The 16,610-nt window shown below is 43.1% G+C and overlaps 1 protein-coding gene across 1 annotated transcript in view; it reads right to left on the reverse strand.

The window, feature by feature from the left end:
• Positions 1–359: 359 nt before the first annotated feature.
• LOC106577458 (oligosaccharyltransferase complex subunit ostc) overlaps positions 360–16,610 on the reverse strand; it is a 44,171-nt gene continuing 27,920 nt past the window's right edge. Inside the window, exon 4 of the mRNA XM_014155454.3 lies at positions 360–1,797. Within this exon, the coding sequence (XP_014010929.1) occupies positions 1,779–1,797 (19 nt within the window). The 3' untranslated portion in view covers positions 360–1,778. The remainder of the gene's footprint in view (positions 1,798–16,610) is intronic.

The following is a 16,610-nucleotide window of genomic DNA, read 5'->3' on the forward strand; positions in this document are numbered from 1 at the left end:
GGTTTAATCATAATGAAAGACAAACACACTGTGCTGCCAGTCACTATGGAGAGAAGTGTGGGGCGTGAGATGCGACTGAAATTTTGCGGGTGGGGAGAGATCTAGAGGTTGGAGGCTTGGCTTGAAGAGGAGGCTTGACTTGCATTATCGGAGTTATGCCCACATAATTATACCTATGGAGGAGCGGCTTCGATGGAGGAACTTTGAACCTCTGAGAATAGCCTTAACTAGCTGGAATTAAAAACACCTCTTACCTTTTTAGTAACTCCAATGTGAAACCTAACTATAGTCTCTAACTAGCATTGAAAAAGTGAATCCATTCTTCTCTAATTAAAAATCTCTAATGGAGATGCAGGGAGTCAGGCAGCAGATGGTGAGTTTAATAGTAACAAACATGAAGAGATACAAAAAAAGAGAAGTGTCTGGACAAGAAAACAGAACCAATACTGCCTGATGAGTGAGGCTACAGAGTACTAGATAAAGGGGAAGTAATCAGGGGAGTGTCTAGGTGTGCATAATGATGGGGTGCCAAGACTGATGTTAGTAAACCAGCGATGTCAAGTGCTGGAGTGGGAGAAGGCGTGACACTCCCTAATTTCTGAATCACACATGAAATGTTGTCAGTAGGCTACAGTAACCTATACTTTGGAGGGGGAGGGGCTCCAGGTCACAGCCAGCCTGGGATCTGTGCCTTAGACCACTGTGCCACTCAGGAGGCCTCGAATGACCGATTTTTTGATGACCAATTTGTCTGTCATGATCAATTTGCGGGCCATTAAAATGGGCAGTAATTTGAAAATGTATAGCTCCATTATCATTTTTAAATATTTTGTCTGGCTTTAGACATGCAAGTGTAACCTGGAGTGAAATGAGTCATCCATATGATGGAAATCTGTCACAGTGACAGAACTTTAACCCCTGAGAATTATGATCTTCTCAATTAGCCACAGAATTCCTAGTTTAAACGTTTTTCTGGAAGCTGTGCTGCGCCATTTCCCCTGCATTTTCCCCTACGTGGGCCAGCCCAATAGAAATTTGAGTTCACCAAGTAGCTTCAGCCGCTCGCCATATGACTGACAGCTAGCAAGATTTGCACACAGCAGAGCAATGACGTAGTGCACAATTTTTGGGGTCCACTTTTGGCTTGTGAGCACAACTTTCAGAACTACTGGTTAAAAAGATTACAAAAGTACCGAAGAATCCATTTAAGTAAGAAGGATATTACTAGTATATTATAAAAAATGTGATTAGAGAATGAGAAGCTTTCAGGAAATAACATCTAAGTTCCTAATAGACACACAACAGTGACATGTTGGAAGGCATTTAGGAAGATGTAATGTTTTGTAGACCATTCTTTATCAATAACCCCAACAACCCACAAATTTACTGCTCATTCAGATTTATAATAGGGAAAGTGTCCCTCCTTCCAATGGGTGCATCTCAATGGTCTATAGTGGCTTTGTCTCCACATATTCTCGCCATCTGCATTACTGAACTGAAGACAGGTTAGCAATATGAGAATTCCATCACACCATTTAGTGGAAGGAAAGGAGATGAGGATAGGAAGCCTCTTGACTATTGAGATGCACCTTGTGACATTTAATACATCACTCAAACATGGTCAAAGGCTTATTGCCAGGGACAGATGTTACTGTCAATTCTTTATTTGCAATTTAAATCTGTATTATCATAACGTTTTAGGCCAGCTTAAATCAATTGAAGCGTAAATCTTTGGCAGTCCTTCACCATTCTGTCTTCGTAATGTGTTGTGTCCATCTTCAACCCATGAGGTACCCACTGAGGAGAAATATAAAGGAAAGGTAGAGACATTAGAGTAGGCTTCCAACATAGGTACAGTGAAAATAGAAAGGTAGATCCCTCTACACAACACCTGACTGATATCATAGACCTTAAATATGAGCATCACATTCTGCTAATGCAACTCACAACATGTAAATGACAGCTCTAATTTTGATGACAACACCACTGAGTGCCTTGACGGGGAATGTTTCACTCAAAATGCAACCTAATCGACAAGTTTTTATGATATAGGCCTATATTCTGCATACTTATGTATTTGATAGTTTTAGTTTTCAGCCCAAACTATATTACAATGGTATCCTTTTAGTGCAATGACTGGACGTCTTTGGGATCAATTAGCATGCTAGCTGATCCTGAACACTTCCAATCATTGCGCTAAACACTAGTTCAAGCAGCACGCAGAGACATAGAAATGGTATCCATGAGTTTCTTTAAGTAGAAAATGTGCTTTAAAAAATCGTGCACTATCCCTTTAAAGCTGAGATCCGCATTAGGGGAAACGGCACTACTGGCTGCACCCAGGAGCATTTGCTGTCTTTGTTTTGTTTAAGACAGTGGAGAGAAGCATCAAGGTACAAAAAAAATCGTAGTACATCCTCTGCCGCTCTATCACACGTGCATTGATGTCCAATGAAAAATAAACAGTGTTTGTTTGAATTAACGTATGTGTTGTTCGCAACCGGACGTGGAAGTTTCACCACTATGGATTCAGCAGAGGGAGCACATCTACAGGGCCGCAGTGGAGAAGGTGAAAAGCTTTAAGTTCCTCGGCGTACACATTACTGACAATCTGAAATGGTCCAGCCACACAGACAAAGTGGTGAAGGCGGTGCAACAGCGTGTCTTCAACCTCAGGAGGCTGAATACATTTGGCTTGGCCCCGAAGACGCACAAACTTTTACAGATGCACCATTGAGAGCATCCTGTCGGGCTGTATCACCGCCTGGTACAGGAACTGCACCGCTAGCAACCGCAGGGCTCTACAGAGGGTGGTGCAATCTGCCCAACGCATCACCGGGGGCACACTGCATGCCCTCCAGGACACCTACAGCACCAGCTGTCACAGGAAGACCAAAAGGATCAAAAGACATCAACCACCCGAGCCACGGCCTGTTCACCCCGCTATCATCCAGAAGGCAAGGTCAGTACAGGTGCATCAAAGCTGGGATCGAGAGACTGAAAAACAACTTCTATCTCAAGGCTATCAGACTGTTAAATAGCCATCACTAGCCAGCCTCCACCCAGTACCCTGCCCTGAACTTAGTCACTGTCACTAGCAGGCTACCACCCGGCTACTCAACCCTGCACCTTAGAGGCTGCTGCCCTATGTACATAGAATCAGTGGCCACTTTAATAATGGAACACTGGTCATTTTTAATATTGTTTACATGTTTTTTCTCATTTCATATGTAAATTCTGTATTCTAGTCAATGCCATCCTATGCAACTGTTATATATATTTACACTATTCTATCCTACAGATATTCTATCCATACATCCCATCACACATATTTATATACTGTATATTTTAATACTTTTTTATTTAACCTTTATTTAAACTAGGCAAGTCTTAAGAACAAATTCTTATTTACAATGACAGCCTACACCGGCCAAACCCGTACAACGCTGGGCCAATTGTGTGCCGCCCTATGGTACTCCCAATCATGGCCGGTTGTGATACAGCCTGGATTCGAACCAGGATGTCTGTAGTGACGCTTCAAGTACTGAGATGCAGTGCCCTAGACCGCTGCGCCACTCGGGAGTCCCGAGTGGGGACTATAATCCGGACTCCAACATATTTATATATATTTCTTAATTTCATTCTTTTACTTTTAGATGTGTGTATTGTTAGATATTACTGCACTGTTGGAGCTAAGAACACAAGCATTTCGCTATACCCGTAATAACATCTATGCGACCAAACATTTTTGATTACAACAAATTTCAAAAGAGGGTTGTCCTGCAAGACTTTACAAAACTTTCACAAAGACAGTACAACAGAACAGTGTTCAACATTTATTGAATGGAAACGGTTCTGTACTGAATGACCAGTTGAAGAACGATGCGATTATGGTGGCAATCTGCAGTTCGCCACCTATTCGGGTAAACAGCTTAGGGATGGGGTTGTAAAAATGTAACCACACTGCCATTCAGACAGAGCTATGGATGCAAGGACTAACCATCCATGATATCAACATGATAGTTTTAAACATGTTTTGAAGCTATACAGTGTTTAAAATTGAACAACAAACAATGGTGTAAAACAAGCTTATATTTGGGGTTTTGGTGGGGTTAAACCAGGGGTCGGCAACTGTTATGACTGGAAGAGTCATGTCAGTCGATAGGGGACCTAATATTCTACAAATACGTCATACAGCAATTCACTTCTACAAACGAGTTTACCACCGGGATTAAAAACGTAAATTTAATTTCAAGTGAAGACAAACAGCAGTTACCTAGCCATCTACAGCCATCTTCCACCTCTGAACCAATGCTCTAAAAAGATGCGCTGGATGCGCTCTAAAGCCGACCTAATTGTCACAACACAAACAACTCTTGATAGGATAGTTGAGATTGATGTTTGGGTTTGGACAAACAGCCTTCCCATCCGTATGGTCCTAAAGCCTGGCTAAAGTGCATAATTGTGCCTTTTGGAATGATTTTAGTAGCCTACAGTATTTAAAATAGTTGGGTATGAGCAAGGCTGCATTTTTGGGGGGGGGGTCTACTACTAGTGGTGTAAAGTACTTCAGTAAAAATACTTTAAAATACTTTTTGACTACATTCCTAAAGGAAATAATGTACTTTTTATTTTTACGCCATACATTTTCCCTGACAGCGAAGAGTTCTCATTACATTTTGAATGCTTAGCAGGACAGGAAAAGGGTCCAATTTACACACTTATCAAGAGAACATCCCTGGTCATCCCTACTGTCTCTGATCTGACGACCTCACTAAACAAAAATGCTTCGTTTGTAAATGATGCGAGTGTTCGAGTGTGCCCCTGGCAAGCCGCAAATAAAAAAATAAAATTGTGCCATCTGGTTTGCTTAATAAGGAATTAGCAATGATTTACACTTTTACTTTTTGATACATAAGAATATTTGATCAATTACATTCACTTTTGATATTTAAGTATATTTAAAACCAAATACGTTTAGACTTGTACTCAAATAGTATTTTACTGGGTGACTCACTTTTACTTATGTAATTTTCTATTAAGTCATCTTTACTTTTACTCAAGTATGACAATTGGGTACTTTTTCCACCGTCTACTACCATTTCTGATTTAAAGATGTAAAAAATGGTATACATTGTATTTACCTTTATTCAAAACAGGGAAGTCATTTAAAAAATTTGCCCTGCAAAATTCAAAAAGTATAAATAAATAAAATAAACAAACAGACTAGGGCTGTCCCCGACAAAAAAAAAAAATGGGTCAACCGAAAGTGTTCTCGACCAATGACCAATTGATTGGTTGAAATGTTTAAACATGTATTTTTCCATGTACAGTGCATTCGGAAAGTATTCAGACCCCTTCCCTTTTTCTAAATTTTATTACGTTACAGCCTTATTCTAAAATGGATTAAATAAATGTTTTTACACAATCTACACACAATACCGCATAATGACAAAGCGAACAGATTTAGCCATTTTTAGAAATGTATTAAAAAGAAAAAAAAATTTGCTATGAGATTAGACATTTTGTTCAGGTGCATCCTGTTTCAATTGATCATCCTTGATGTTTCTACAACTTGATTTGAGTCCACCTGTGGTAAATTCAATTGATTGGACATGATTTGGAACGGCACACGTCTATATAAAGTCCCACAGTTGACAGTGCACATCAGAGCAAAAACCAAGCCATGAGGTCGAAGGAATTGTCCGTAGAGCTCCGAGACAGGATTATGTCGAGACACAGATCTGGGGAAGGGTACCAGAAAATGTCTGCAGCATTGAAGGTCCCCAAGAACACAATGGCCTCCATCATCCTTAAAATGGAAGTTCGGAACCACCAAGAATCTTCCTAGAGTTGGCTGCCTGGCCTAAAGGACTCTCAGACCATGAGAAACAAGATTCTCTGATCTGATGAAACCAAGAATGAACTCTTTGGCCTGAATGCCAAGTGCCACATCTGGAGGAAACCTGGCACCATCCCTACGGTGATGCATGTTGGTGGCAGCATCATGCTGTGGGGATGTTTTTCAGTGGCAGGGACTAGGAGACTAGTCAGGATCGAGGGAAAGATGAACGGAGCAAAGTACAGAGAGATCCTCTGGACCTCAGACTTGGGTGAAGGTTAACCTTCCAACAGGACAACAACCCTAAGGACACAGCCAAGACAACACAGGAGTGACTCCAGGACAAGTCTCCGGACTTGAACCCGTTCGAACATCTCTGGAGAGACCTGAAAATAGCCGTGCAGCAACGCTCCCCATCCAAACAGAGCTTGAGAGGGTCTGCAGAGAAATGGGAGAAACTCCCCAACTACAGGTGAGCCAAGCTTGTAGCGTCATACCCTAGAAGACCCGAGGCTGTAAAACGCTGCCAATGGTGCTTGAACGAAGTACTTAGTAAAGGGTCTGAATTTTTTACATTTTATTTATTTCACCAGGTAGGCTAGTTGAGAACAAGGTCTCATTTACAACTGTGACCTGGCCAAGACAAAGCAAAGCTGTGCGACACAAACAACAGAGTTACACATGGAATAAACAAACATACAGTCAATAATACAAAATAAAAAAGTCTATATACAGTGTGTGCAAATGAGGTAGGATAAGGGAGGTAAAGGCAGAGTTGTATGGCCATAGTGGCGAAATAATTACAATATAGCAATTAAACACTGGAGTGATAGATGTGCAGAAGATGAGTGTGCAAGTAAAGATACTGGGGTGCAAAGGAGCAAAATAAGTTAAATAACAGTATGAGGATGAGGTAGTTGGATGGGCAAATTTACAGATGGTCTATGTACAGGCGCAGTGATCTGTGAGCTGCTCTGACAGCTGGTGCTTAAAGCTAGTGAGGAAGATTAAGAGTCTCCAGCTTCAGTGATTTTTGCAGTTCGTTCCAGTCATTGGCAGCAGAGAACTGGAAGGAAAGGCGACGAAAGGAGGAATTGGCTTTTGGGGTGACCAGTGAGCTGAGAAGGCGGGGCTTTCCCTAGCAAAGACTTATAGATGACCTGGAGCCAGTGGGTTTGGCGACGAATATGAAGCGAGGGTCAGCCAACTAGAGCATACAGGTCGCAGTGGTGGGCAGTATATGGGGCTTTGGTGACAAAACGGATGGCACTGTGATAGACTGCATCCAATTTGTTGAGTAGAGTGTTGGAGGTTACTTTGTAAATGACATCGCCGAAGTCGAGGATCAGTAGGATAGTCAGTTTTACGAGGGTATATTTGGCAGCATGAGTGAAGGATGCTTTTTTTGCGAAATAGGAAGCCAATCCTAGATTTAATTTTGGAAATGCTTAATGTGAGTCGAAGGAGAGTTTACAGTCTAACCAGACACCTAGGTATTTGTAGTTGTCCACATATTCTAAGTCAGAACCGTCCAGAGCAGTGATGCTGGACAGGCGGGCAGCGATCGGTTGAAGAACATGCATTTAGTTTTACTTGCATTTAAGAGCAGTTGGAGGCCACGGAAGGAGAGTTGTATGGCATTGAAGCTCGCCTGGAGGTTAGTTAACCTGTTAGGGCTAGGGGGCAGTATTGACACGGCTGGATAAAAAACATACCCGATTTAATCTGGTTACCACTCCTACCCAGTAACTAGAATATGCATATACTTATTACATATGGATAGAAAACACCCTAAATTTTCTAAAACTGTTTGAATGGTGTCTGTGAGTATAACAGAACTCAAATGGCAGGTCAAAACCTGAGAGATTCCTTTACAGGAAGTGGCCTGTCTGACCATTTCTTGAACTTCTTTTCCATCTCTATCATTTACTAAGGATCTCTGCTCTAACGTGACACTTCCCACGTCGTCCATAGGCGCTCAGAGCCCGGGAAAAAACAGAATGTCGTCATTCCAGCCCCAGGCTGAAACACATTATCGCCTTTCTCAAGTGGCCGATCAAGGGACACTGGGCTTATGCGCGTGACCCCGACCGCCCCCGCCTTTGGGATTTTTTCCTCTGTTTGCCGAAAAGGAGATTCCCTGTCGGAATATTATCGCTTTTCTACGAGAAAAATGTCGTAAAAATTGATTTTAAACAGCGGTTGATATGCTTCGAAGTACGGTAATGGAATGTTTAGAATTTTATTGTCACGAATTGCGCCATGCGCGTGACACTTCTTTACTATTTCGGATAGTGTCTGGAACGCACGATCAAAACGCCGCTATTCGGATATAACGATGGATTATTTTGGACCAAACCAACATTTGTTATTGAAGTAGCAGTCCTGGGTGTGCATTCTGACGAAGACAACAAAAGGTAATCAAACTTTTATAATAGTAAATATGATTATGGTGAGTGCTAAACTTGCCGGGTGTCTAAATAGCGAGCCCGTGATGCCTGGGCTATGTACTTAGAATATTGCAAAATGTGCTTTCACCAAAAAGCTATTTTAAAATCGGACATATCGAGTGCATAGAGGAGGTCTGTATCTATAATTCTTAAAATAATTGTTATGCTTTTTGTGAACATTTATCGTGAGTAATTTAGTAAAATGTTAGCGAATTCCCCGGAAGTTTGCGGGGGGTATGCTAGTTCTGAACGTCACATGCTAATGTAAAAAGCTGGTTTTTGATATAAATATGAACTTGATTGAACAAAACATGCATGTATTGTATAACATAATGTCCTAGGGTTGTCATCTGATGAAGATCATCAAAGGTGAGTGCTGCATTTAGCTGTCTTCTGGGTTTTGGTGACATTATATGCTGGCTTGAAAAATGGGTGTCTGATTATTTCTGGCTTGGTACTCTGCTGACAAAATCTAATGTTTTGCTTTCGTTGTAAAGCCTTTTTGAAATCGGACAGTGTGGTTAGATAAAGGAGAGTCTTGTCTTTAAAATGGTGTAAAATAGTCATATGTTTGAAAAATTGAAGTTTTTGTATTTTTGAGGAATTTGTAATTCGCGCCACACCCATCATTGGCAAGCGTCCCACCTAGCCCATAGAGGTTAACAGTGTCCAAAGAAGCGCCAGAAGTATACTGAATGACGTCTGCGTCGAGGTGGATCAGAGAATCACCAGCAGAAAGAGCGACATCATTGATGTATACAGAGAAAAAGAGTCGGCCCGAGAATTGAACCCTGTGGCACCCCCATAGAGAGTGCCAGAGGTCCGGACAACAGGCCCTCCGATTTGACACACTGAACTCTGTCGGAGAAGTAGTTGGCGAGGCAGTCATTTGAGAAACCAAGGCTGTTGAGTCTGCAGATAAGAATATGGTGATTGACAGAGTCGAAAGCCTTGGCCAGGTCGATGAATACAGCTGCACAGCACTGTCTTTTATCGATGGCGGTTATGATATCGTTTAGGACCTTGAGCGTGGCTGAGGTGCACCCATGACCAGCTCGGAAAGCAGATTGCATAGCGGAGAAGGTACGGTGGGATTCGAAATGGTTGGTGATCTGTTTGTTAACTTGGCTTTCGAAGACCTTAGACCTATATCTATCCTACCCTGCCTTTCTGTAGCAGTTTGGGCCTCGAGTGTCTCCCCCTTTGAAGAGGGGGATGACCGCGGCAGCTTGCTAGTCTTTGGGGATCTCAGACGATAGGAAAGAGGTTGAACAGGCTAGTAATAGGGGTTGCAACAATTTCAGCAGATCATTTTAGAAAGAGAGGGTCCAGATTGTCTAGCCCGGCTGATTTGTAGGGGTCCAGATTTTGCAACTCTTTCAGATCAGCAGCTATCTGGATTTGGGTGAAGGAAAAATGGGGGAGGCTTGGGAAATATGCTGTGTGTGGTGGGTGCAGGGCTGTGGACCGGGGTAGAAAGCATTGCCAGCCGTAGAAAAATGCTTATTGAAATTCTCAATTATCGTGGATTTATCGGTGGTGACAGTGTTTCCTAGCCTCAGTGCAGTGGGCAGCTGGGAGGAGGTACTCTTGTTCTCCATGGACTTTACAGTGTCCCAGAACTTTTTGGAGTTTGTGCTACAGGATGCAAATTTCTGTTTGAAAAAGCTAGCCTTTGCTTTCCTAACTGCCTGTGTGTATTGGTTCCTAACTTCCCTGAAAAGTTGCATATCGTGGGGGCTACTCGATGCTAACGCAGTACGCCACAGGATGTTTGTGCTGGTCAAGGGCAGTCAGGTCTGGAGTGAACCAAGGGCTATATCTGTTCCTGGTTCTACATTTTTTGAATGGGGCATGCTTATTTAACATGGTGAGGAAAGCACTTAAAGAATAACCAGGGATCCTCTACTGACGGAATGAGGTCAATATCCTTCCAGGATACCCGGGCCAGGTCGATTAGAAAGGCCTGCTTGCTGAAGTGTTTTAGGGAGCGTTTCACAGTGATGGGGGAAAAAACTATTTAAAATCAATTTTAGAAGAAGGCTGTAATGTAACAAAATATGGAAAAAGTCAAGGGGTCTGAATACTTTGAAGGCACTGTATAGCCCTATGTGTTTTAATAAAATCAACTATATGCATTGAGCTTGTCTGATGCTTTAAGCTTACGGTTTGATGAAATAACAGGGCGCCAGATATCTAGATAACCAGAAGAAAAAAACCTTAACCTGATCAAACGATTCTCCTCCCACTACTGCTGGCTTTCATGTCAATGCCGAGCTATTCAGAGCCCTCCGCATTGTAAAAATATTTGGGAGGCGCATGGCGATGCGGTACGGAGCTCGAGTTGGCCTCTGGAGGCTCCGCAATTGCATCACACCCTCCATATGGAGCCTCCTATCACATTTTCCGCCAAAGCATAAATTGGCTGTTAATCTAGGCCTTCGCAATGGTTCAGTTCACTGAAATGGGAGCAAATATATATACAGTACCAGTCAAAAGTTTGGACACCTACTCAAACCAGGGTTTTTCTTAATTTCTTACTATTTTCTACATTGTAGAATAATAGTGAAGAAAACAAAACTATGAAATAACATGGAAAACATGTAGTAACAAAAAGTGTTAAATCTAAATATATGTTTCAGATTCTTCAAAGTAGCCAACCTTCGCCTTGATGACAGCTTTGCACACGCTTGGTATGCTCTCAACCAGCTTCATGAGGTAGTCACCTGGAATGCATTTCAATGAACAGGTGTGCCTTGTTGAAAGTTAAGAATCAAAGAAATTTCACAAATTAATACATTTGAGCCAATCAGTTGTGTTGTGACAAGGTAGGAGTGGTATACCAAATAGGGCTAAGTCCATAATATGGCAAAAACAGCTCAAATAAGCAAAGAGAAACAACAGTCCATCATTACTTTAAGGACATGAAGATCAGTCAATCCAGAAAGAACTTTGAAAGTTTCAAGTGCAGTCGCAAAAACCAAGCACTATGATGAAACTGGCTCTCATGAGGACCGCCACAGGGAAGGAAGCCCCAGAGTTACCTCTGCTGCAGAGGATAAATTCATTATAGTTAACAGCCTCAGAAATGGGCAATTAGAATGCAGCCCAAATAAATGCTTCAGAGTTCAAGTATCAGACATCTCAACATCAACGGTTCAGAGGAGACTGCGTGAATCAGGCCTTCATGGTCGAATTACTGCAAAGAAACCACTACTAAAGGACACCAATAAGAAGAAGAGACTTGCTTGTGCCAAGAAACATGAGCAATGGACATTAGACAGGTGGAAATCTGTCCTTTGGTCTGATGAGTACAAATGAGATTTTTAATTCCAACCGCCGTGTCTTTGTGAGACGCAGAGTAGGTGAACAGATGATCTCTGAATGTGTGGTTCTCACTGTGAAGCATGGAGGTGTGATGGTGCTTTGCTGGTGACACGGTCAGTGATTTATTTAGAATTCCAAGGCACACTTCGCACAGCACACAGCATTTTGCAGCGATACACCATCCCATCTGGTTTGCGCTTACTGGGACTATCATTTGTTTTTCAACAGGACAATGACCCAAAACACACCTCCAGGCTGTACATGGGCTATTTGACAAAAAAAAAAAGTGATGGAATGCTACATCAGATGACCTGGCCTCCACAATCACCTGACCTCAACCAATTGAGATGGTTTGGGATGAGTTGGACCGCAGAGTGATGTAAAAGCAGCCAAAAAGTTCAGCATATGTGGGAACTCCTTCAAGACTGTTAGAAAAGCATTGCAGGTGACTACCTCATGAAGCTGGTTAAGAGAATGTCAAGTGTGCATAGTTGTCAAGGCAAAGGGTGGCAAAATTATATTTTGATTTGTTTAACACCTTTTTGGATACTACATGATTCCATGTGTGTTACTTCATAGTGTTGATGTCTTCACTATTATTCTTCAAACCCTTGATTGAGTAGGTGTCCAAACTTTTGACTGGTACCGTGTGTGTGTACAGTTGAAGTCGGAAGTTCACATACACCTTAGCCAAATATATTTAAACTCAGTTTCACAACTCCTGACATTTAATCCTAGTACAAATTCCCTGTCTTAGGTCAGTTAGGATCACCACTTTATTTTAAGAATGTGAAATGTCAGAATCACAGTTGAGAGAAGGATGCATTTGTATGCATGTATCACATTCCCAGTGGGTCAGAAGTTTACATACACTCGATTAGTATTTGGTAGCATTGCCTTTAACTTGGGTCAAACGTTATGGGTAGCCTTCCACAATAAGTTGGGCGAATTTTGGTCCATTCCTCCTGACAGAGCTGGTGTAACTGAGTCAGGTTTGTAGGCCTCCTTGCTCGCACACGCTTTTTCAGTTCTGCCCACACATTTTCTATGGGATTGAGGTCAGGGCTATCTGATGGCCACTCCAATACCTTGACTTTGTTGTCCTTAAGCCATTTTGCCACAACTTTGGAATTATGCTTGGGGTCATTGTCCATTTGGAAGACCCATTTGCAACCAAGCTTTAACTTCCTGACTGATGCCTTGAGATGTTGCTTCAATATATCCACATAATTATCCTGCCTCAAGATGCCATCGAATTTGTGAAGTGCACCAGTCCCTCCTGCAGCAAAGCACCCCCACAACATTCTGCCACCCCCGTGCTTCACGCTTGGGATGGTGTCCTTTGGCTTGCAAGCCTCCCCCTTTTTTTCTCCAAACATAAATGGTCATTATGGCCAAACAGTTCTATTTTTGTTTCATCAGACCAGAGGACATTTCTCCAAAAAGTACGATCTTTGTCCCCATGTGCAGTCGCAAACCGTAGTCTGGCTTTTTTATGGCGGTTTTGGAGGAGTGGCTTCTTCCTTGCTGAGCGGCCTTTCAGGATATGTCGATATAAGACTCGTTTTACTGTGGATATAGATACTTTTGTACCGGTTTCCTCCAGCATCTTCACAAGGTCCTTTGCTGTTGTTCTGGGATTGATTTGCAATTCTCGCACCAAAGTACGTTAATCTCTAGGAGTCAGAACCCGTCTCTTTCCTGAGCGGTATGACGGCTGCGTGGTCCCCTGGTGTTTATACTTGCCAACTATTGTTTGTACAGATGAACGTGGTATTTTCAGGCGTTTGTAAATTGCTCCTAAGGATGAGCCAGACTTGTGGAGGTCTACAATTATTTTTCTGAGGTCTTTGCTGATTTCTTTTGATTTTCCCATGATGTCAAGCAAAGAGGCACTGAGTTTGAAGGTAGGCCTTGAAATACATCCACAGGTACACCTGAAATGATGTCAATTAGCCTATCAGAAGCTTCATTTTCTGGAATGTTCCAAGCTGTTAAAAGGCACTGTCAACTTAGTGCATGTAAACGTCTGACGCACTAGAATTGTGATAGTGATTTATAAGTGAAATAATCTGTCTAAACAATTGTTGGAAAAATTACTTGTGTCATGCACAAAGTAGATGTCCTAACCGACTTGCCAAAACTATAGTTTGTTAACAAGAACTTTGTGGAGTGGTTGAGTTAAAGACTCCCAGAAATGTTCCATACGCAGAAAAGGCAGGACTGAATTGCCATTTTTGCCATCGATGTGATGTTTGGCAGAGCCTAATCAGTCACTTCTGTAGATGCCTGGCTGAGTGGCAGTGTGGGTGGAATGAACGAGTTCACCTGGCAACCACAGCGAGGAAATAGAAATGTGTATGTAAACTTCCGACTTCAAGTGTATGCATGCATGCATGCATGCATGCATGCATGCATGTATGTATACCCTGCTCAAAAAAATAAACACACTTAAACACAATGTAACTCCAAGTCAATCACACTTCTGTGAAATCAAACTGTCCACTTAGGAAGCAACACTGATTGACAATACATTTCACATGCTGTTGTGCAAATGGAATAGACAACAGGTGGAAATTATAGGCAATTAGCAAGACACCGCCAATAAAGGAGTGGTTCTGCAGGTGGTGACCACAGACCACTTCTCAGTTCCTATGCTTCCTGGCTGATGTTTTGGTCACTTTTGAATGCTGGCGGTGCTTTCACTCTAGTGGTAGCATGAGACGGAGTCTACAACCCACACAAGTGGCTCAGGTAGTGCAGCTCATCCAGGATGGCACATCAATGCGAGCTGTGGCAAGAAGGTTTGCTGTGTCTGTCAGCGTAGTGTCCAGAGCATGGAGGCGCTACCAGGAGACAGGCCAGTACATGAGGAGACGTGGAGGAGGCCGTAGGAGGGCAACAACCCAGCAGCAGGACCGCTACCTCCGCCTTTGTGCAAGGAGGAGCAGGAGGAGCACTGCCAGAGCCCTGCAAAATGACCTCCAGCAAGCCACAAATGTGCATGCGTCTGCTCAAACGGTCAGAAAGACTCTATGGAGGGTGGTATGAGGGCCCGACGTCCACAGGTGGGGGTTGTGCTTACAGCCCAACACTGTGCAGGACGTTTGGCATTTGCCAGAGAACACCAAGATTGGAAAATTCGCCACTGGCGCCCTGTGCTCTTCACAGATGAAAGCAGGTTCACACTGAGCACATGTGACAGACGTGACAGAGTCTGGAGACGCCGTGGAGAACGTTCTGCTGCCTGCAACATCCTCCAGCATGACCGGTTTGGCGGTGGGTCAGTCATGGTGTGGGGTGGCATTTCTTTGGGGGGGGGGGCGCACAGCCCTCCATGTAGCCTGACTGCCATTAGGTATCAAGATGAGATCCTCAGACCCCTTGTGAGACCATATGCTGGTGCGGTTGGCCCTGGGTTCCTCCTAACGCAAGACAATGCTAGACCTCATGTGGCTGGAGTGTGTCAGCAGTTCCTGCAAGAGGAAGGCATTGATGCTATGGACTGGCCCGCCCGTTCCCCAGACCTGAATCCAATTGAGCACATCTGGGACATCATGTCTCGCTCCATCCACCAACGCCACGTTGCACCGCAGACTGTCCAGGAGTTGGCGGATGCTTTCGTCCAGGTCTGGGAGGAGATCCCTCAGGAGACCATCCGCCACCTCATCAGGAGCATGCCCAGGCGTTGTAGGGAGGTCATACAGGCACGTGGATGCCACACACACACTACTGAGCCTCATTTTGACTTGTTTTAAGGACATTATATCAAAGTTGGATCAGCCTGTAGTATGGTTTTCCACTTTAATTTTGAGTGTGACTCCAAATCCAGGCCTCCATGGGTTGATAAATTAGATTTCAAATAATTATTTTTGTGTGATTTTGTTGTCAGCACATTCAACTATGTTAAGAAAAAAGTATTTAATAACATTATTTATTGCATTCAGATCTAGGATGTGTTATTTTAGTGTTCCCTTTATTTTTTTGAGCAGTACACACACACAGTGGGGGGAAATAGTATTTGATCCCCTGCAGATTTTGTATGTTTAATGGTAGGTTTATTTGAACAGAGAGAGACAGAATAACAACAACAAAAAATACAGAAAAGCGCATGTCAAAAATATAAAATGATTCGCATTTTAATGAGGGAAATAAGTATTTGAGCCCCTCTCAATCAGAAAGATCTGGCTCCCAGGTGTCTTTTATACAGGTAACGAGCTGAGATTAGGAGCACACTCTTAAAGGGAGTGCGCCTAACCGCAGCTTGTTAACTGTAAAAAAGACCTGTCCACAGAAGCAAGCAATCAGATTCCAAACTCTCCACCATGGCCAAGACCAAAGAGCTCTCCAAGGATGTCAAGGAAAGATTGTAGACCTACACAAGGCTGGAATGGGCTACAAGACCATCGCCAAGCAGCTTGGTGAGAAGGTGACAACATTTGGTGCGATTATTCGCAAATGGAAGAAACACAAAAGAACTATCAATATCCCTCGGCCTGAGGCTCCATGCAAGATCTCACCTCGTGGAGTTGCAATGATCATGAGAACGGTGAGGAATCAGCCCAGAACTACACGGGAGGATCTTGTCAATGATCTCAAGGCAGCTGGGACCATAGTCACCAAGAAAACAATTGGTAACACACTACGCCGTGAAGGACTGAAATCCTGCAGCGCCCGCAAGGTCCCCCTGCTCAAGAATACATATACATGCCCGTCTGAAGTTTGAATCATTCAGATGTTCATTGGCAGAGGACAACTGGGTGAAAGTGTTGTGGTCAGATGAGACCAAAATGGAGCTCTTTGGCATCAACTCAACTCGCCGTGTTTGGAGGAGGAGGAATGCTGCCTATGACCCCAAGAACACCATCTCCACCGTCAAACATGGAGGTGGAAACATGCTTTGGGGGTGTTTTTCTGTTAAGGGGACAGGACAACTTCACCGCATCAAAGGGACGATGGACGGGGCCATGTACCGTCAAATCTTGGGTGAG

This window comes from Salmo salar, chromosome 18, assembly GCF_965601325.2.
Source record: "Salmo salar chromosome 18, fSalSal1, whole genome shotgun sequence".
Lineage (NCBI taxonomy): Eukaryota > Metazoa > Chordata > Actinopteri > Salmoniformes > Salmonidae > Salmo > Salmo salar.